Source organism: Rhizopus delemar, genomic scaffold (genome assembly GCF_000149305.1).
Source record: "Rhizopus delemar RA 99-880 supercont3.1 genomic scaffold, whole genome shotgun sequence".
Lineage (NCBI taxonomy): Eukaryota > Fungi > Mucoromycota > Mucoromycetes > Mucorales > Rhizopodaceae > Rhizopus > Rhizopus delemar.
Window position 1 is genome coordinate 1,153,778 of NW_027137827.1, and position 20,704 is coordinate 1,174,481.

Below are 20,704 nucleotides of genomic sequence, written 5' to 3' on the forward strand. Positions count from 1 at the left end.
TACATCGAAAAAGCATTAGGTGATATAATCAAGCTTATTCTATTTTATTAAGCATCTATGAATAAATAGAATAAATAAAGCAACTTTTGATATGAAGTGGCTAACAAAAAGCATAGATTCTACTTTTGGAGACATTTTGATTATATTACTTATAAAGAAGCTGAAGTCTTGTTTTGCATGTTCGTCTCAGGATTTTAATATATTGAGTGTCTTCAAATAAATCAACAGCTATATATTTTTGTTTTTGTGAAAATCCCCCTATAGCTCATTCAGAGTCGTTTAGTTACAAGTGCATTTCGTCTATTAGGTATTGAGTACATTGCAACTTACCAGAAGTGTTCAAAATGTCCATTTTCTGTAAAAACGATTAATTACAATGTGATTTGAATACGTGGAGCACTTGTAAACATAGTTAACAGCTAATTGGATGAATCACAAACCTTCTGGTGTCCGTTGTGGACACTACTCCTATTTTTACCATACATATTGACTCCTTGGCCTTGGTGATTTTTTTGTTTGTTTATTGAATTGGTCGCGGCGGACCAAATTGCACCCAATATGGCTTTTTTTTTTGTCCTTTTTTTCTTAAAAAAAAATACAATAGATACTTAAGAAATTCAAAATAATCATTTATATAGTAATGTCTTCTCCACTTCATTCCACTGAACATGACGCAAAAGCTGCTTTTGGAAGTGGTAGCCCTTCACGTAGTAATAGTAGATACAGCGACAGAATTAAGCGATTAGTAACCGATTCACCACTTCGAGATCCAGTTAGAACGCCAGAAAGAACTACCACAACTTACCCAAGTCCTTTAAGAAGAAACAATGCTAATTCTGATAAATATAGTGCCTTTGAAATAAAAAATGAAGATCGTGGAGAATGGAGAGAAAATAGTTTAACTGAGGAGGCCGAGACGAAACAAGTAGAGATTAAAGAACAAATTATTAATGAAGAAAAGCCCCCAGAAAAGATTCTAGAAAGACAACAGACAACAGAAAAGAGAAATACTCAAAAGAAATCACGTCCTGACAGAGTACCACATTACATGCAAGGCACTCGTGCTTTCGAAAGCAGACTTAATTCAAAAAAAGACGGTCAAAAACACAAAGATATATTAAAGCCACGTTCTGGCGGTGGAATTACAGTAAATATGAAACAATAATCAGTATGCCTTGTCATTTTAACATGTTCGTGTTACACAGAAACAAGTTGGAGCACCCAAGGTATCTAAGCACAAGTCTACAGCAGCTACCAATGTTATTAAAGAGATAAAAAATGAAATGACAACAAAAAATGCTTACATCCCAATGGCTGCACAAATCAAATTATTTGAAAAGGATTTAGGAAATGCATCAAACAAATCATCTGTAATATATCAATAGCCATAGCATTGTATTTATCTTACTGAATATTTTTGTGCAGCCACTTCGTCTTACAGCAGCACGTTCTTCTGCTAAGGTCAACAGTAGCAGTAGTGAATCAAAATCTCTTCCTACCAATCGCTCAAGCAGTTCTCGGCAAACTCAAGATTCATCCATCCCGAGTTATGCTAGAAAGGTAAAGACTATACTATGTCAAGTGATTCAAATGTTTAATAATGTACTACTGTTTTAGACAATAGCTACTCTTAGTAGATCAAACAGTTCAAGCAAGCTGAATAACAGCAGACAAGGAAGTGAAAATAAGCAGAAAAAAGAACCTAAAAACATTAAAGTCAAGGTACAGAAACTATTTGATCATCCAAAGAAAAAAAATGCTAACTTTACTCTTGTAGCCTTTTCGTTTCGCTACCAGTGAACGTGCTCAACAGCATAAAGAAAGCTCTGATGAAAAGTCAAAATTACAAAAAAGTAAGCAAACTGAACAATCCAAAGGAAATAAACAAAATGAACAAATAAAGAGAGGAATAAAAAGAAAAGTAAGTCTATTACAGTTATCGAATTTATTTTTAACAAAGCATTTCTGAAGTTAGAACACAATTCAGCACCTACCTCCAAGAAACAAGCGTGAGTAATGAAATTAGTTATTTAAAGAATAAAAATTGCTTTTTTTTTTTCATACGTTGAAACTCTTGAGAATTGAGTATTGAAATTCTTTAAAATTTAATGCATGAAGATCGACAAGTAATAATTTATATCCAAATTAATCTTTTTTTTTTACGGGCTAAATCATAAATATCAATTGTTGTGCTTTGTTTCCTAAGAAAATAAGCTGCCAAACTAGAAAATATGGAGCAACATTGGACAAGACGATGGGCACTACCTTTTAAAAATTTGCTTTGCTGATTCATATTGTTGTTAATTGCTTAGTTGCTCGGGATGTTTGTAATTCAAAGGGTTGACTTTTATTAATACTTTTAGTTAACCGTTAACGTATGATTACCAGCATGCTGATGATATATAAGAAATAATAAATTATTTGGTTTCTATAGGAAATTCCGTAGATTACAGCATTGAAAATCATAGCCATTGATAGGTAGCGATGTCACAGATTATCTTATACTGGCTAATACAATTTCATATCATTTATATATGTTGATTTGCTTTTTTGAACATATTACTAGTCCCAATTATAAACTATAGTAAATTTGATAACATTTTATTGTAAGCGACAGTCGCTTATGATTCATTTGTAGTTGTTTTGTTTGTATATAACGTCGGTAAATGACATTATTTTTACCTTGCGGATAATACCTCATTAGCAGTTCCTTTGAACATTCCTTCACCAAGCTCATAATCAGCATGGCTTTAGAGATTTAAAAGATTAAGTTAGATGGGTTATTGATGAATCAGCTTAAAGTATTAATTATATCAGGATTTATAGTAAATTGAGACCTACAGTTGCTCAATAAAGACCAAAATGTTTTCTTCCTTGTATTTTTTAACGACTTCTGCCTATATTTCTAAAAGTAAAGCACTCATTCCTTTAATAAACTGCAATAAAAAACTACTAATAAATGATACTTTATGCTATTTTAAATTAGATTCTTCTTGCTTTTATATTTTTATTGTAGGACATTAATTCATCTCCATCAGTAACTGGTAGTTAACTCGGAATGTCGATGAATCTTTTTTTAATACAGCAGATGTACCAGGCTAAGAAGGAAATTTTGAATGATTTTAAATATATGTCTTCTCTGATACCTCAGATCTGCTATAAATTAGCCGTTGCTAAGGAACGGTTGATCGTTAGGGCAAAGGTAAAGCTTAAAAGAATACTTCCATGCTACAGACCAAAACACTGAATCACAGTACAACATAAGGAATGATGTGCCCACTTTAATAATTATCGAACTGCTGATGGAAATACATGTAACCTAAATTGAGAATATAAATATTAGCAAGTGTTAGGGATTCAATACAAATGCACCAATGAGGAACTGATGCTAGATAAGATAAAGAGTATAAAACTTGATTTGAAAGACTTTATTATTATGAGAAGCCACACAACCCATTATTATGCGGTATAGCGTCAATTGCAAGCGGAAAGTGGGTGACATTGAAGGGCTCTTAGTAGAGAGCAGGATAAGATCAAAGAGTAGTGGCTATCAAGCTAATCAAAGAAAGAGATACATACTGTAATACTCGTAACAAATTAATATAAAGAAACGTTAGATGGAGAAGGTGATTTATAAGAGAAATAGTTCACTCCTCAAAGAGATGAAGCCCTAGAAATCAAAAGAAGTCCCAGTGATCATTTGGCGTAAACTTGGGCAATCATTCAAGAAAAATCAGCAGACGAAGCTAATTAGGAGCTCTGTGAAATTTTACGTACAAATGCAGGATTTTCTAATTATTTGCAATTTGAAACTGTAATTGGCCGACATGATTTTTTCATTTTGCCGAATCAAATAAATTCTTTAGTCAGCTAAGTAGATAGCTTTGTCGATTTGCCAAGTAAATTGGTCAGTTTATTTCAATCTTGGACCAAAGCTGTTTCTTTCTGTAATATAATAATAAAGTTTGCAAAGAAAACTAGCGCATACCTTTTGATATTGATCTCTATTTTCAGTTAAAGTTAAAAGCTAAAGATAAATAAATAAAATATACTAGTCGAAAGAACTGGAAAAACCTTACTATTCTTGTCGATCATTTTTTCTTTACCAAATTTTTGTCATAAATACAACGCATGCTCCATCGAACTATGTTTACTTAAGATTGATTGTATGAACTTATTCAAATAAACTTATATTTTACTTCATATTTATATTTATTACGATCTTGAGTAAAGACTTTATTCGTTAAATATTAGCTACAGCCAATTGCTGTTCTACAGCACAAGGCACTACAAATCACATATGATTTTGTTGGGTAATAATGGAGTTTGATATATTTTCGAAATCATAAAGTAGCACATGCAAAGGCAATGCAAGGTTCCAGGAGGTTGTTGGTGTTCGCCAGCGCATGCCTTCAGTCAATAGTGGGGGAAGATCAAACTCCAAGGAGACAAAGCTGATCGCCAAATACACGTGTCTGTTGCTAAAATACTTACTCAGAAATAAGATAAAAAAAAAGCATTGGTATTTTCTGCTTGAGTTAGCTTTTTTGGTTTTCTTTCTGGTTTTATTCAATATTCAAGAAAACACAAATTTTAACTATTAAAAAAATAGCAGAAAGTAAATGATTTATATTTACCTTTCGTAATAAATAAGCCATTGCTATCTATTTTAAAGTTAATTTTAAGTACAACATAATACTTGCATCAACACGATAAGTGAACTTTTAACAGAGTCCCACTTTTATGCGAAAAAACAAATTTACAAAAATGCTCGATTTTACTTTTAATGAATTATGAGGCATTATTTGCTGTTTATACCGTATAGCTTAATGTAATGTATTGATATGGCAGTAAATCATATGAACCTTCTTTCCGAAATATAAGTGAGAAAATTACATGAAAATTTGAAATCAAAAAAGTGGGAAAATGACAAGAACCTAATTATAAAAATTATTATGGAACTGCAATTAATCTATAGAGAATCATCCATTCTATATATCTTGTTTAAACGAAATGATGAAAAGATGACAAAAATTTCAAAGTTTTTTTTTGTTTTTAGCTTTTAACTTATCAAAGAGTACGCGCAAGTTTTGTTTTCTGCTTTTATTTATAAACTTCATTGTTATATTACGGAAAGAAACCAGCCAATTAGTTTGCTTTGGTCCAAGATTAAATTAAACTGGCCAATCAAATTGGTTTGGCCCAAAATAGAAAGAAGCTTCCCTTTTTTTTATAAAGACGCTGCATAGCCATATAGCTCTGTAATAGAAATGAACTTAGGTACAGAGTATGAAGCCAATTAATCACAAAGAAACTAATGATTATAAAATGGCTAATTTACATGACAAAACCGACTTTAGCCGACCAATTAAGTTATGATTTGGCAAACGAAAAAACCACAGTCGGCTTGTATGTGCAAATAATATCTGAGAGTGGTAAATTCAATTATTCAAGAAGAAACAGTCTCGAATATACGCCACTTTTTACTTTTTTTTTTTTTTTTTTTTATTCACAGGCAGCAATCTCAGTTGTTATTGACAGTGTTGAACCATTTTTTTTCTTTCTCTTTCACTCACTTCCTATAGCAAATGGTACCTTTATTTAAATTGAAGATGATAGAGAAAATTAACAAGCTTTAATATATGATAGGTCAACTTTGTCTTGTTTGAAACAGCTTCAGGCTATGCTCTTTTTGAGCGCCTTCAATCCGAAGAAATTGGTTCCAAGTTAGAATCTGTTCAAAACTCTATTGCGGACCTTCCTAAGTTCAGTAAAATGCTCAAACTTAAGTCCTTTGCTCCTTTCAAAAATGCTGCTGACGCTTTAGAAAATGCAAACGACATTTCTGAAGGTAAAAGAATTAAAAAGTCTAAAAAATACTTAACTCTTTCCGTCAGGTATTGTCAACCCTTCTTTAAAGGCCTTTTTAGAAATGAATCTTCCCAAGTCTGGCAAGAAAAACAAAGTTGTTTTGGGTGTTGGAGAAAAGAACTTGGCTGGTGCTGTCAAAGCTGAATTGAATGTTGAATGTGCTTCTGACGAAATGGTTCAAGAACTTGTTCGTGGTATTCGTCTTTGGGCCGAAAAGTTATTAGGTCAATTGAAATCTGGTGATTTGGAAAAAGCTCAGCTTGGTCTTGGTCATAGTTACTCTCGTGCCAAGGTCAAGTTCAACGTGAACCGTGCGGATAACATGATTATCCAAGCTATTGCTTTGTTAGATCAATTGGATAAAGATGTCAACACATTTGCTATGCGTGTCAAGTAAAGTACTACATATATGCGCAATCCAACAGATATATATTGAACAGTTTTTTTGTAGGGAGTGGTATTCATGGCATTTCCCTGAAATGATCAAGATTGTGAATGACAATTATAAATACGCTAAGCTTGTCAAGGTTGTAAAGAACAAGGGTGATCTCAACGAAGAAAAATTAGAATCTATTGCTGAAATTCTTGATGGAGATGAGTCCATCGCTAAACAAATTTTGGATGCTGCCCGTTCTTCTATGGGTACAGATATTTCACCTGTTGATATGATTAATATTCAAAACTTTGCCGACCGTGTTATCAGTCTTGCCGAATATCGTAAGAACCTTCACACTTATTTGACCACAAAGATGAATTACGTTGCTCCTAACCTTGCTGCCTTGGTGGGTGACATTGTTGGTGCTCGTCTGATCTCTCAAGCTGGTTCCTTGACTAACTTGTCCAAATATCCTGCCTCTACCCTTCAAATCTTGGGTGCTGAAAAAGCTCTTTTCAGAGCTTTAAAAACAAAGGGTAACACACCCAAATACGGTTTGATCTATCATTCGTCATTCATTGGGCGTGCTGGTCAAAAGAACAAAGGACGTATTTCTCGTTATCTTGCCAACAAATGTACTATCGCCTCCCGTATTGATTGTTTCTCCGAAGCCCCTACTGACAAGTTTGGCCTCGCTTTAAAGAAACAAGTTGAAGATCGTCTTGCTTTCTTCGATAGCGGTGCTCTTCCCGAAAAGAACGTTGCAGTTATGAAGAAGGTTATGTCTGAATTGGGTGATGTAGATGAAGAAATCGTAGAATCAGTTGACGAGTCTGCTTCTCGAAAGAGAGCTCGTTTAGATGAAGATGAAGAATCAGCTACTAAGAAACCCAAGAAGGAGAAGAAGGAGAAGAAGGACAAGAAGGACAAGAAAGACAAAAAGGAAAAGAAGGAGAAGAAAGAGAAGAAAGAAAAGAAAAACAAGGATTAAATAGATTGAAGGCATTTTTTCTTTAACTAATTTGCATGTGTATAAACTTTTTTTTGTTTAATAAATGGACTTTTTATATTTTATCTAAGTTTCTGTGCATTTGTTAGCCGTATGAACTTTGTCTTATTCATGTCGATTTGCTCAGTAGTTATTGTGAAGATAAGAAGATAATTTACCAAACCTTCAGAATTACAACAAGAATATGTTGATCTCTTAAGATTGTCCCTAAAGTTGAAAAAACGTGGCATCCCATTCTCGTTAACTTGAAAGAATTTAAAACAAAATCCTCGGCTCTTTGAACATCTACAGAAGATTAAACGATAGTTTTATTGAATTGGAACTTACGTGTTTTTTTTATGTTATCATTCAACATTTTTGCAATTAAGAACTATGGAGACTCATCACATTTTATGAATAACATCCTAAATAATTGTCATTCTAAAAAGGTAACAATTAAAAAAATTTCAAGAAGATGAATAAAAAAAACTGAACATAGCATTTCCATCCTTTGCTCTTATTACCGCTTGAACTCTAGCCGACATAATTTCAATGTATTTGCAACAAATACCTATATCAAACGCTTCCAACTCAATTTTGATTCATTCCCACAATTCATGAACACCTCTCATTATTTATTTATATAGAGCTTGTCTCAACTTTAAACGTCTTCGCCTGTACTAGATTTGGTCAAAATCTGCCGCTTTAGAGAACCTAGACAATGCTAATACTTTGAATCTTCTTTGAGATATGTTACTGCTATCTTGGTGGTAACCAATGCCGGCAGATAGCTCTGTTTTAGACCATGTATGAAATCTAGTACAGTTATTCCACCGTCGCATGCCGCATGGATATATCCAGCTCGGTGAGAAGTTATACAAGCCCATATTATAAAGGTCTTCCATATTTTTGCAGTCGAAATCACATAATGAAGCTTAATGAACTATCAGACAAACTTTATAACTTCAAATGTTGATTTTTGATTCGTCAGAGAAGTTTTTTTTAATTATCAGTGATTTAGTGTCCGTAAGCAAAGACACAATCTAAACATGTTTTTAGATGTTTTGCTGGCAAAAAAGGCATAAAAATCACTATTCATTACTTTTGACAATTTTACATCTCAAACAGTAACATCACTATCTCTTCGATATAGAGATTCTATTAGTTTGTAATTGAATAAAATCATGTTTGTCTGTTTCATTAATTGAATGTATAATTAAAATACTTTTACTTAAGAAAATAACAATAGATATACATAATGATAATATTATCTGTTTCTGGTCTATGGTCCATTAGTAAAGTGAATGAGAAAATATCTAAGTATAGAAGGAGAGAAATAAGGTTAGTGATAAAGTGCTAAAGACTTATAGACGAAAAGATATCGCAACCGTTATCGTAACCAAACGAATACCGGCATCCTTAAGGTAATGTTACTGATAGCAATGCTCTTTTTATGCTTGAACGGCTAAACTTAATGGCTGCCTGGATAGAAGGCTTGTTCAATGAACTGTTTTTTATTATTATTCTATAGAGCATTCCTGGCCAATTTGAGTAAAATAGTTGAATCAAATTTTGTTTTTAAAATTGACCAATAATTTGTGAAAATAATATAAAATACTTTAATTTATTCTTCAAATCCTAAATAAGGGGATTACAGAAGATAAAGGGCTGTATAATAAGCTTCTTAACCTTTATGCACTTGGCATACATGTTCGACTTCATTAATGTTGCTTAGTTTATGAAGTCAATGATGCATGGTTCAAATACAAAGCTTTAGACGTGTATCTATCGCAAGATGATCAATTCCACGAATCCGGTTAAAAGATTTACGCAAGTTTTTAGTCAAAGTTACTTTATAATTTGAATGTATGCCATGAAATGATATCTAAGCATTAATTAAATAGCTGTTTCGTACAAAGATAAAAACAGAATTTTAGTAAAATGATCGATTGATTGATCTTTTACTTAGTATAAATATCCCGAAGAAAGTCTTGGCTTTCGTTTATAATTAACTCAAAAACTAGTGTACATGTTCCTGGTACATGATCTTGTAAGTATAGTATAATTTGTACTCCAATAATTGTTTCATTCTCTCAACTCATATACTCGGCATTCTATAAGTATTTTAAGCTAGACAAAGATAAATAACACTAAAAGATTTCTTTATAATATCATTAAACATACAAATTGTTCAATGTATATAAAGCCCAAGTGTCTGTCGATCCATTATGTGTATACATTTTAGTCTCCGCATTTTACTGTTCAAAGTTTTTTCTAGTTTTTTCTTTGTATTTTTTTCTTTTCAAGAGATGTCAGACGAGAATCTTACAAATTTAGCCAAGCCTTCTTCAGATGCTACTATCACTGTTCGTTGTATAAAGAACTTTGAATACCGTACATGTAAAAACCTTGTTCTTCAACACGTTAATCTCGAAACTAGTACGGTGGGTGATTTAAAAAAGCTCGTTCTTGAAAGTAAGCAAACCAATTTTTCCCTTTTTGTATGTTTTCCTCCTCTTTTAATATGTTGTATTATTAGAGATTCACACACAGCCTGGATGGAAACCTTATTTAAATGTCAAATTTGGTATTGCAATGGATGTAATTTTTTGCTCGTTATTTTATTAACAACGTTTTTGTTTATAAAAATAGATACACTGAAGGTTTACACGGTTGCTCACGGACACAAGGTAATTTTAACACGATTTTCATACTTCTTTTCCTTTGTGACACTAACCTTATTTGATAGACTATGAATCTAATTATAAACATCGAGGATGATGACAAGTTAATTCTCTCAGACGACAGTGCCGTTTTAGCATGGCAAGGAATTGGTAAATATTGAATTGATACGCTTGTAAGTAGCTTTTCTGATTTAATATAGAAAATGAAACCGAGCTATCCTTCTTTCACATGGAAGACTACCAACAATTCAAAGATCATCCTGATACAATTAAATGGTAAATCCCTCACGAAAAATAAGATCTTTGAGTTACAAAGCACTATAGTTAAAAAAAATAAATACAATATTTCCTGATTTAGAAAAAAATAGTCCTAACACTGAAGAGCTTTAGTCCCAAAATTGTAGAGTCCCTATTGAGAGAGAGAGAAAATGATCCTTGGTATTACCTGATACCTTTTTTTTCCGACTCAATGCTGTAAAAAGATCGAATTTGAGGCTTGGATTTTGGCGTTTTATAAACCTTTTGAGAAATACTTGAGGTTACTTTACATATGCTTTGTTAACCTTATTTTAAATGAATAGAGAAAAACGATAAATATAAGCTGTTTTTTATTTCAGTGAAGTATTATAACAATTGTACTTGCATATTTGTTTTTAGAATAATATACCACAAAAAAATTCATTACAATAATGTCTCAAACGCCAATTCATGGAGGTTTCTTTTACAATTAGTAGCTTTCTCAAGCAACATAAGTGGAATTGCACTAGATATTTTCATTAGTGATTATATATAAAATAGAAAGAGTCAATAGCAAGGAATTACTGGTTCACAAAAACGCAATAGTATTAAGTATTAAATATGCTCATAAGCTCTTAGGCTATTACATTTGAGCCATAAATATATTGTATGATATTATCATTTATACTTTTAATGCCATCCTCACGTTCTTTAGAGGATACGTGGGTTTGTCCTAAGTTTAACTTGCGACGGCATTAAACCATCCATCTCTAGTCTTGACAAAGTCATTTAAATCTGGATCAATGCTTGTAAGAGGCGCTTTATCCGTATCAGAATAATCGTAACCTTTGTTGCTTTCAATTCTACATTCGCATACGGTATACTTTGGGATTTATGAAATGCTATAATCCTTATGAGGGGAGTGAACAGAGTAGTCTCCATTATGATCTGTTGGCTTTCATATAGCAGGTCAAGTACAAAGCTTAATGCAATGGCTGTCCTTTAATGCTCTCTCAAAAATAGGTTTGTGCTCAAACTAGCAGGTACTATTGATTTGAATACAGGTAATGGGAATGCTAAGCTAAATTACGAAAATTTACATAATAATGATGCTTTGTAGCATGTAGATTTGAAAAGCGGCATACTGTATCAGAAAATTGGTTTTAGCAAATATTGGCCACCATTGGCTTGTTATGGGATAAAGACTGTTTCGGATATTAACCTCAATTGCTTTCCCTTCACAAAGACATTTGCCCTGATTATATTTTATTTTATAACCCATGTACTAGACAAGCTTCCCCTGCTATGAGACCAAGCTCTTCATTTTCAATTCCAATAGCATTCTCAAATTAACCTTGAATTTAATTACGCTATCATAATCATGGTACAAATTGGCCTTAGAATTAGTGATACTTTCAGGCATTGTTTTCCCGGTTTTTATACATATATTGCTGTTATTGATGCTAAGTAGCTTCTTCGGAAAAGAGAAACAAAATTGGTATAGATGATCTTGCTCAAGTGCTTTATGAAAATTGTGTAGATTGAGTATAAACCAGCTTAAATTGATCAGTACAAGCATTGCTTCATACAAACCAAATGTTCTCCCATGAACATTTTGTAAGCTTTGTTATTTTTCAAATGATTAATATGTCTTTTTGATACTTTGATATTGTTTTGCTTTTTGCTCATAATACTAGTGAAAGCACATTCTTAAGTGACTGTATAAAGAAGGAGGACTTCAATTTAAATATATAGCATTTTAAATATAGCTTCATTCACAAATCGTCAAAGAATATTGTTCATTGGCACCTAGTTCCTTTTAATCGTCGAGGTCTAACACACGTTGTTTTCAATCGATCAATTGATAAACCATGACCATTTAGACTCATTCTTTTCACTTTTGGGACCAAATTTCTTCAGTCTCAAGACTATTTGTTTCTCATTCCGGACCAGTTTTCTTCAGTAAAAAGATAAATTTCTATTTAAAAATTCGTGATGAACACAAAAAAAATACACTTACATCCGCCCGGACCAACCAATCTTTTTCAGCTAAAGGACCAGTTGGCTCCGACAATAATATAATAAGAAAAACACCAAATTTAGATGTTTTATAAATGGATCGCTTGTGCTTTGTTGTACCAAGGTTTCTTTAGAGATTTTCTCTCCTCGTGTCTTGAACCAACGAAAAAGAATCGCCCAACCAAATGCTCTGTTTCCCGCAATTGTAAGCTTTTATATAAAAAGGCATTGCTACTTTTCTTTTTCATCTTTATTCCTTACCCTTTTTCATTTATTTATCTCACCTTTCTTTAATTTACTTTCCTTTTTTAATGGTTCGCGTACTCTCCTTAATTTGCGCTGCTGTCACACTTTTTTCGGCAAGTGCAGTAGCTAAAAGCAATGTGGTTGAACAATACACAGTCAGTTGTCAAAAGACCTACATTGTTAAAAACGGCGATACTGTAAGTATGATGATACTAAACCAATGTATCCAATTCTTATAATATTGTTGTATTAGTGTAGCAAGATTGATAAAGCATTTGGTTTAACATTCTCTAAATTAAGGAAATGGAATCCTTCCAGTAAGATACATTAAAATGATCATCTGCCTAGTCCCAATTAACACACACATTTTTAAAGTCAATCCTAGTTGTACCAACCTTTATATCGATCAGATCCTTTGTCTTAGGTAACACTATAATACCGCTTATATGTACATTGACTGATACAATAATTATCAGTGATCCTACTACAAAGTCTACTGCTGTTACTGTTGGAACTCCTACTCCTACTAAAACAAAGTCAAAAAAGTCAACAAAGACCAAGACAACTACTGTCATGACCATGACACAGTCATCAGTCGAGTGTAGAACTGATGATGATTGTTCTGGTGTTCGGTAAGCGAAATTTATACCACTTGCTTGCGATGTTAACCCATTATAATAGCTGCTGTAATCTCTTTACCAACAAGTGTGTTCTTGATCCTAATGGTACCATCTGTGACATTCAACCCACTACGACTATTGTAAAGACCACCGTAAAAGGTACCAAGACGATTACGACTAAAGTGACCACCAAGAATACTGCTCCTGCTACTCCTACTGCTACTACCACTGCTGGACCCAACGGTTTGACTGTCCAAATCTCTAGTTCTTCCAACTTTTGTATCTTCTTGCCTCCTTCACCCGGTAACAAGCAAGCAAACGGTGGTAAGGTAGACACGGACGCTATTGCTAACTCTGAAAAGAATGCTGTTGCCTTTTGTACCAAGCCCAACATTAATGCCCCTGGTGCTGGTGTACTCCCTTCTGGATTTATCAAGTCTGCCAAGTATCAAACGAATACTGCCGCTGGCTTTGTCCAAGTGCGCGGTACATTGAACATTGCAGCCTATCAATTGAGTAGCAAGGATGATGGTGGACAATACGACAACCATGGCAAAGGATCTCCTCCCAACTCTGTTTGTGCTGGTTATCCTTATTATGTCAACCTGGTCGAACCAAGCTCTGCAGATTTCTGTATTAGATGGTAAGAGGAGTAAATCGTTATAATTCTTGTTGGTACTCATGCCTTTTTTTTCTCCCAATAGCTGTGAAAAATACTCGGATTGTAATGCTGGCAGAAGTGCCTATGGTTGTGATCGTGTTGTTCCTGAACTTTAAGTTTACTCCCATGTGCTTCTAATAAAGATAAACACCACTTCTCACTTTTTATTGCACGTTTGTGTGATGCTTTTAAGGCAAAAAAGTAAATCCTCCTATCTGGAATAATGTTGATATAAATATATGTGTTTCACGTGTAAGTTGTACATGCAACTTGATGATAAGAAGAGTTGGATCAACTTTTGAAAGAAATGCTATACTTTGTAAGTCAAGTTGTGAAAAAATTGTTTTATTTCCGAGAAAAATCGAGTGATTTATAATACTTAATTAATCATTCGATTGTTCCATAAAGACATAGACCATTTAATGAATTCAAGCGATAGTTCTTGAGGGAGGAATATCTGTAAGGATAAAATGATAGAAATATAATTACAGAGATAAAGATTCTATTCAGTCTTAATTGCACCTTTGAGATTCTCCTTGGAAACTATGTGATTTAAAAGAATCTTCTTCTTGACTATACGTACTTTTGGGATCCAATGAAGATGAAGTTTAGTAAAGATCTAGTGCTGTGTTTTTTTTATAACAAGCATGTGTCAAAGCATGAATATTTAATGAAAGAAGACGCATGACTTAATATTAACTTAACAGCCACAAGAGTCAATTACCATTGTCGTATTATGTACTATTAGTTTATGACAACAAAGCAGCCATTAGCATAGTATTTTTATTTTGTTTTTATTTTTTTCATCGTTTCTGATGTAATTACAAAGGTATCGCTTTGTCAGTAAAACAGAAAAAAGTTTATGTTATATGTTTGAATCTGAACAGATAAAGAGGTTAAGGAGAAGAGTGGATACAGTCTTTTGTCAACATCTACCTTATGGAGCTAATTTAAACTTTTGGCATTTTTACTTTGGGGTGATTCTAGGGATATGCAGTTGAATTGCCATTGTTGTGTGTGTGCAAAAGTGATTAAATGCCATTTTCAATTTACTGCCTTTTTTCTATTTATTTGTCTATTTTCTTTAATACATGCCTTCTGAAGAAGAACCAACAGTGAACCCTATACCTTCGAGTGTTATGATTGTCAATGAGTCAACACCGCTTTTATCGCAAGAGCAATACCAAGCTGGAAGTACAATAACCAATTCACAAAATAATCGACAATCGCTATCACTTTGGTCATTTAATGCCGATGCGACCACACGACAAAAGGAAACAAAGGGTGTGATATTACTCAGTTTGTCCTCACTCTTTTTTGCTATTATCTCCGTACTTGTAAAGTATTTGCAAACCACAATACCTTCTTTTGAAATTGTCTTTGCTCGGTCTGCCATGCAACTTTTTCTTGGCTTAATCAGCTGCTTGATCTTGGGTGTCCATCCGCTCGGAAAAAAAGGAATTCGAAAGTGGATCTTGCTCCGAGCTCTTACGAGTTCCATTGCGTTATACTTATTCTTTTACGGTCTAACAAAATTGCCGTTGATTGATGCTACAGGTAAAGTCTCAAAGTACAAAAGGGAAAAGAGAGCTTCATGTTTTTGTTAGTTGTATTTTTTGTTGGTCCGATATTCAAGATCATCATTGCATCGAGTGTTTTAAATGAAAATTATTCTGTAAAGGATGGATTTTATTCGTTTGTCTGCTTTATCGGCTTATTGTTTGTCATCAAGCCGAGTGTTTTATTTCATCAACAAATGACAGTAGAGGATGTACCAAGGTCAATTGCCACAGCTGCTGTGCTTGTTGGAGCACTCATGTCGGCCATGGCCTATGTGACAGCTCGAAAGTTAGGCCAAGACACACACGTCGTTGTACACATGGTTTATTTCGGCCTTGTTGCTTCCGTCATTAGTTTACCTCGTCTACAAGAATTTGTGATACCAGATCAACTTGATACTATTTGGATGCTTGGAGCTATTGGACTTGTCGCTTTTTTGGGACAAACTTTACTTAACCACGGGTAAAAAAAAAGAGAGAGGTAAATTAATGTTCGTGAGATTCATTCAATTATAGATTGAAATTAGCCCCGTTTGGTTTGGCAAACATTATTCAGGCTGGTGATGTGGTATTAGCATTCGTTTTTGGTATTGTTCTCTTTAATGAACAACCGGGATTTTATACTATTCTTGGGTCAATACTTGTGGTTTTGATGACTACAATGGTTAATATACATCGATGGCGTATGTCACAATTAAGGAACGTTGCGTTAAGAAAACGTAGATCTAAAGATAGACTTATTCAACAACAAAGAGAACGATAATAAATAATACCCCTTTTCATTTTCTATTAAAAAAGAAATAAGCAATAATCATTTTGAAGTTTTTTTTTTTTTTTTTTTTTTTAAAAAAAAAGAGGAAAAGTATAGTAATATTAAGTTTTAATTTATTGATACTGTACAATAAACATTATTTACATATGAAGAAGAGGGCCATAAGAATAGATAAAATTTACAATAAGTTTGATTAAAAAACAGAAACATACATGTTACATCATAGGGTGTTCATCAATAAAAAGGAACTTGTTCATTTTACGTGGATTGAAATATCTGAACCTTGCTTGATTTTTACCGCCATTGCTATTGATAAATTGAGCTTGTTGCTTGGGTGATTTGGGTTCAGGAGGAACATAGTTGTTGAATTGAACGAATGGTGGGGAGGCTGAAAAGGATGATTTTCTTGAAGGCTGTGAAGAGGTGCTAGTGGTAGAGGATACACTGAATTGATTTTGAAACGAGATGGACTTTCTAGGTTGTTTAGGCTGCTTGGATAATTTATTAGAGGGTGGCTGCTGTGGTGGAGCGACAGTAAGATGTGGCTTGAGGTGAGCCAAAAAGAAATCAGGCTTCTTGATTGCAGTCTTGTCATCTTTCATTTTGCGTTGGTAAGGCGTATTTAATTGATGCCTACGAATATCGACCTGCATCCAATCAGCGACTTGAAGCCAATCTCTGCATTCAAACTGATACTCTCTTGTATGGCGCAGGATATCAAACGACTTTAACAGTCCTTGACTGAAATCTTCCACTCTGATCCCCTGAATGATTTTAGCTTGATCGTCTGGTGAGGCGCATGTGTGATAGATATCCATAGCGACCGAGACCACCTCGGCTGCTCTCCAGAGTTCATCACGATCAAATGCACACCGACCTACGTCGACCATGGTACATGTCTTGATGGCACTCAACTGAGTCAGAGCAGTGGAGAGGCAGACGTTGAGTGATCTTAGAGAGGCCTGGCTGGGGCGAGGATCATGCATCTCAGGAATAAATAATTTGTGGAGAATGATGTAGGTTGCATTATATTCAATATTGACACGAAGACAGGCCATAAAAAGATCAGCGCATCCGTACTCAAAGCCACTGTCGAATTGAAGGTATTTAGGTAATGCATGGTGGAAATCGAGCAAGCGTTTGTCGTATTCGGTCAGTTGCTCAGTAGTTAACTCCGAATGATCGTTATCGTAAAGAGCAGCCACAATATCCGCTTGTATTCTCCAAATGGTTAAGCATTGAGCAAACGTGATGACGCTGATCTCGGTTTCGTCGATATCTTGTTCAAACACCTGAGGAAGATCAACCTCACCTGGTACACGAGGTTGTGGTGTATTCTTGGGGGCACCGGCAGTCCAGAGGGAGAAATCAACAGCCCATACATACCACCAAAGTCTTGTATCCAGCTCTTTTTCATATGAATCAACATCTTCATTGGCCATGCGTGGGTAAATACCGAGCTCATGAAGCGAAGAGGATGCAATACCAACATAATGATGTCTTTTAGAAGGTTCAGCACGTAAGCTCATAAAGAGTAAAGCAATAACTGTGTATCGGTCAGGTGTATCAAAAGATTGGTCGAGGCATTCACGAGCACGGCTGTAAAAATATTCTTCCTGTTCTTTAAGCTTTGCTTGATCTTTGATGAAATAGGATAAACCAGGACGAGAGTGGTGGATGATCATATGTCTAAAGACATATGAACATATAGCATTGATAATTAGTGTATCCATAGGTCTTTCCTGAGATTTGTACCAAGCCATAAATTCACATTTCTTGATAATTGGCTTAAATCTTACCCAGCATGTAAAGAAGGTATCAATACATGCATCAGCAATCTCCCGCAGACTATCGTCAGAATGCAGACTTGAATGAGGATTTGATATTTGGCCAAGATCAGAAGTGGAAGCAAAAAAATTGACCGGCTTTGTTTGATTGCTCTTGTTACGATAGAGAATGGTCTTATCGATCTGAGATTGTCTGTTATGTGTATTACTATCATCATTCATATCAGTGCAGCACAAATGACTGAAGGCATCGATTAAGGAACGCAAGTCTGTAGCGTTGGATACTTTTGCTTCTAGATTGATTCCCTTATCGGTATAAGACAGCTGAACCTTTGATAGAGCATCTGCGACTCGTGGATTCAAAGAAGGTAAATCAATGAGCGTGTCGAGTGGTTGCGAAGTAGATGGTGACAGAGCTGTGGTAGTTACAGTTGAGATTGAGGAACGAGGTTCTGTATGACTAAAATAATCATCTTGCCAGTGTAAACTAGAGAAAGGTGTAGTGTTATCGATGCTTGTAGTATCAAGCTGTTCTGAGGTATTTGTTGAATAGGGAATATCAATAGGTATAGTAGATGGTGTGGCTGGCAGCATATAATCAATTGGAGGACTGGAAAGTACAGAAGATTGGTAGTTTTCCACGTCATAATGTTTATTAACCCAATCATTTCGTTGCATTTCAGGAATTATTGTATTTTTTTGGTTGAAAAATCCAATGGGTGTGTTATACCAATCATCATCGTCTTCTTCTTTGTTAAAAGATGAAATATTTTCACGTATTCTCTTAGTAGATCTTTGCGCTGTATCAAAAGTCATGAAATAAGAAATTAAAAAAAAAAAAATAGAAAAAAAAATAGAAAAAAAGAAAAGAAAGTGGATTCTTGGTGGGAAAAATAAGCTTCTTTTTTACAAAAAATAAATTGTAACACAAGTAACTCTCTTCTGACTCTTTTTATTGATAATTGGATACTTGTCTTCATTTCTCCTCCCAAATCTGGTTGAGTTTATTAGAGATAATTTTATTTTAATACTTTTGTCATACTTACTTATAATATCTTTATACCAGCTACTACCATTTTTTTATATATCTTTGTTTTAGTCATTTCCTTTTTGTCTTATCTTTTATTCTTTCCAATTCCGATAACAAATGGTTGATAGCATGGTAACCTTCATCTCACTTTTCTATTTATAAATAGTAAATTGTTTACTTGTTATGCTTTCCTCTTGTTTGATTTGGTCTAAATGTTCATGTAGTGTACCTTGATGCAATCTTAAACAATGGGTTTTACCTGGTGTCACATTGATATTGTGTAGCAAAACAGTAAACATTGGTTTTTAGAGAAATTGTTAATTTAAAAAAGAACCAACTATTCATCGATTATAACAACATCATTCATTTACTGTTTGCTTGATATACCGAATCATCCAGGGAGTAAGACAACAGAATTCATCATTTACCTGTTGACTGGTTCGTGTAAAAGCTCAATTTAGTAAAATGGAGCACATGTAATTAGTTCAATAAAAAGCCTTACTTTATTTGAAGTATAGTTACACAAGTGAAGGGACCAAGCAGGTTTTGTAGGAGATTGTTCCATTTTCATATAAATAGATGATTCTTGCATACTCACACAATTAATGAAAAAATAAAACTTAAAAATTGCATGTAAAACAAGCTTTTGTTCATCATCGAACCACCTCTTTGGCATCTGCCTCTTTTCGTTCAACGTGGTCGTGTAACAAAAATAAAACTTTTCACTGATAAAAATAAAGCAAAAAATACTTTTTTTTTATTGTACAAGTAACTCATTGTCCGTCCATCGTGTTTTTCATTCTTTTTTTCTTTGTCATCAAATTACCTAAAAGAAATTGTCTCAGTCTTATTGAGTAACGAAAGCCCTGATTGTTAGTGGTTACAGCGTAGTTCTGGCTTTGTGGATGAATAACGTTGAGGTCAGTAAAAGATTTTTTAACATTTATCTCTTAAAAGACCGCTGGCGATTGAATATCATTTGTTTATATGAGCAAGCCACATTCATACCGCAACCAGTTCACAATGATCTTTTAGTTCGTCAATGCGTTAATTCTTTGGATTGCAAAGCACACCTTTTTTTTTAATTAGCGCTTAGCGTTATTCTACATTCACTGATAAACTTTATGTAAATCCTGTAGACCGTCAGTGTATTACCACTACTCAAAAAAGTCAAAAATTAGACATTAGAAGAATAAATGATGTTAAAAAAGCTTCAAAAAGCCTATTTCTTTTTCAGTTACCCATATTCAGACATAAAGATGTGTAATGATGTACATGTGTCTGAAGGATTGTGCTGTACTCACGTGATAAAAATATTCAAGTACCCAAGTGAATCAGAGCAGTTCTTTGACATTTCTGAATGCATGCTAAATATAAAAAGAGCAAGCGTAATGTACTCTTCTTTACAAAATATCAATACGCACTTGCTAACATGAAGATCACAATTATGTAATAACAGGGATTAATTTGTACACAAAAAGAAAGAGAATCCAGTAAACTATATTTCGTTAGACCTGTGTTTTGTATACAATAACCATAGGATTATGTGGTCTTGATAATAAGCCATCAGTATTTACTAATGAAAATGTATGCAATTAGCTTATGGTGGCTGAATGTGTTTTAGATACAATTGAATCATTCCGAATGACATGTAATTCGTTTTATTTGCTTTTAAAGATAGACATGATCAAATAAACAATGCTACTTAAAATATTGAATGGTATCAAACAAAGATGTTTATTTGTTGATTGTTAACAACTTAAAAACTCATTAAATAAGTAGTTAAAAAGATTGATTGAAGATAGTGTACAATTTACTTTAACGATTCTATGACACATTTCATCTGCCAAAAAA

General features: G+C 33.8%; 6 protein-coding genes across 6 annotated transcripts; 5 read left to right on the top strand and 1 right to left on the bottom strand.

Moving 5' to 3' along the window:
- Positions 1-640: 640 nt before the first annotated feature.
- On the top strand, positions 641-2,013 carry RO3G_00457 (uncharacterized protein; the record flags this gene model as incomplete). Its single annotated transcript, XM_067655048.1, has 6 exons — positions 641-1,147; positions 1,206-1,370; positions 1,426-1,560; positions 1,618-1,722; positions 1,778-1,853; positions 1,961-2,013. 6 exons carry the CDS (start codon positions 641-643, stop codon positions 2,011-2,013), a joined length of 1,041 nt encoding a protein of 346 aa, XP_067511149.1.
- A 3,575-nt stretch (positions 2,014-5,588) lies between these two features.
- On the top strand, positions 5,589-7,238 carry RO3G_00458 (uncharacterized protein; the record flags this gene model as incomplete). Its single annotated transcript, XM_067655049.1, has 4 exons — positions 5,589-5,591; positions 5,650-5,851; positions 5,898-6,264; positions 6,323-7,238. 4 exons carry the CDS (start codon positions 5,589-5,591, stop codon positions 7,236-7,238), a joined length of 1,488 nt encoding a protein of 495 aa, XP_067511150.1.
- A 2,306-nt stretch (positions 7,239-9,544) lies between these two features.
- On the top strand, positions 9,545-10,199 carry RO3G_00459 (uncharacterized protein; the record flags this gene model as incomplete). Its single annotated transcript, XM_067655050.1, has 4 exons — positions 9,545-9,710; positions 9,888-9,925; positions 9,985-10,069; positions 10,120-10,199. The coding sequence occupies 4 exons, from the start codon at positions 9,545-9,547 to the stop codon at positions 10,197-10,199; spliced, it is 369 nt and encodes a 122-aa protein (XP_067511151.1).
- Positions 10,200-12,486: 2,287 nt separating this feature from the next.
- RO3G_00460 (uncharacterized protein) lies at positions 12,487-13,818 on the top strand (the record flags this gene model as incomplete). Its single annotated transcript, XM_067655051.1, has 6 exons — positions 12,487-12,618; positions 12,675-12,738; positions 12,797-12,845; positions 12,898-13,053; positions 13,103-13,684; positions 13,746-13,818. 6 exons carry the CDS (start codon positions 12,487-12,489, stop codon positions 13,816-13,818), a joined length of 1,056 nt encoding a protein of 351 aa, XP_067511152.1.
- Positions 13,819-14,793: 975 nt separating this feature from the next.
- RO3G_00461 (uncharacterized protein) lies at positions 14,794-15,825 on the top strand (the record flags this gene model as incomplete). The annotated part of the gene is made up of 3 exons (XM_067655052.1): positions 14,794-15,259; positions 15,310-15,724; positions 15,789-15,825. 3 exons carry the CDS (start codon positions 14,794-14,796, stop codon positions 15,823-15,825), a joined length of 918 nt encoding a protein of 305 aa, XP_067511153.1.
- Positions 15,826-16,248: 423 nt separating this feature from the next.
- Positions 16,249-18,498, bottom strand: RO3G_00462 (uncharacterized protein; the record flags this gene model as incomplete). Its single annotated transcript, XM_067655053.1, has 1 exon — positions 16,249-18,498. The coding sequence occupies one exon, from the start codon at positions 18,496-18,498 to the stop codon at positions 16,249-16,251; it is 2,250 nt and encodes a 749-aa protein (XP_067511154.1).
- Positions 18,499-20,704: the final 2,206 nt, after the last annotated feature.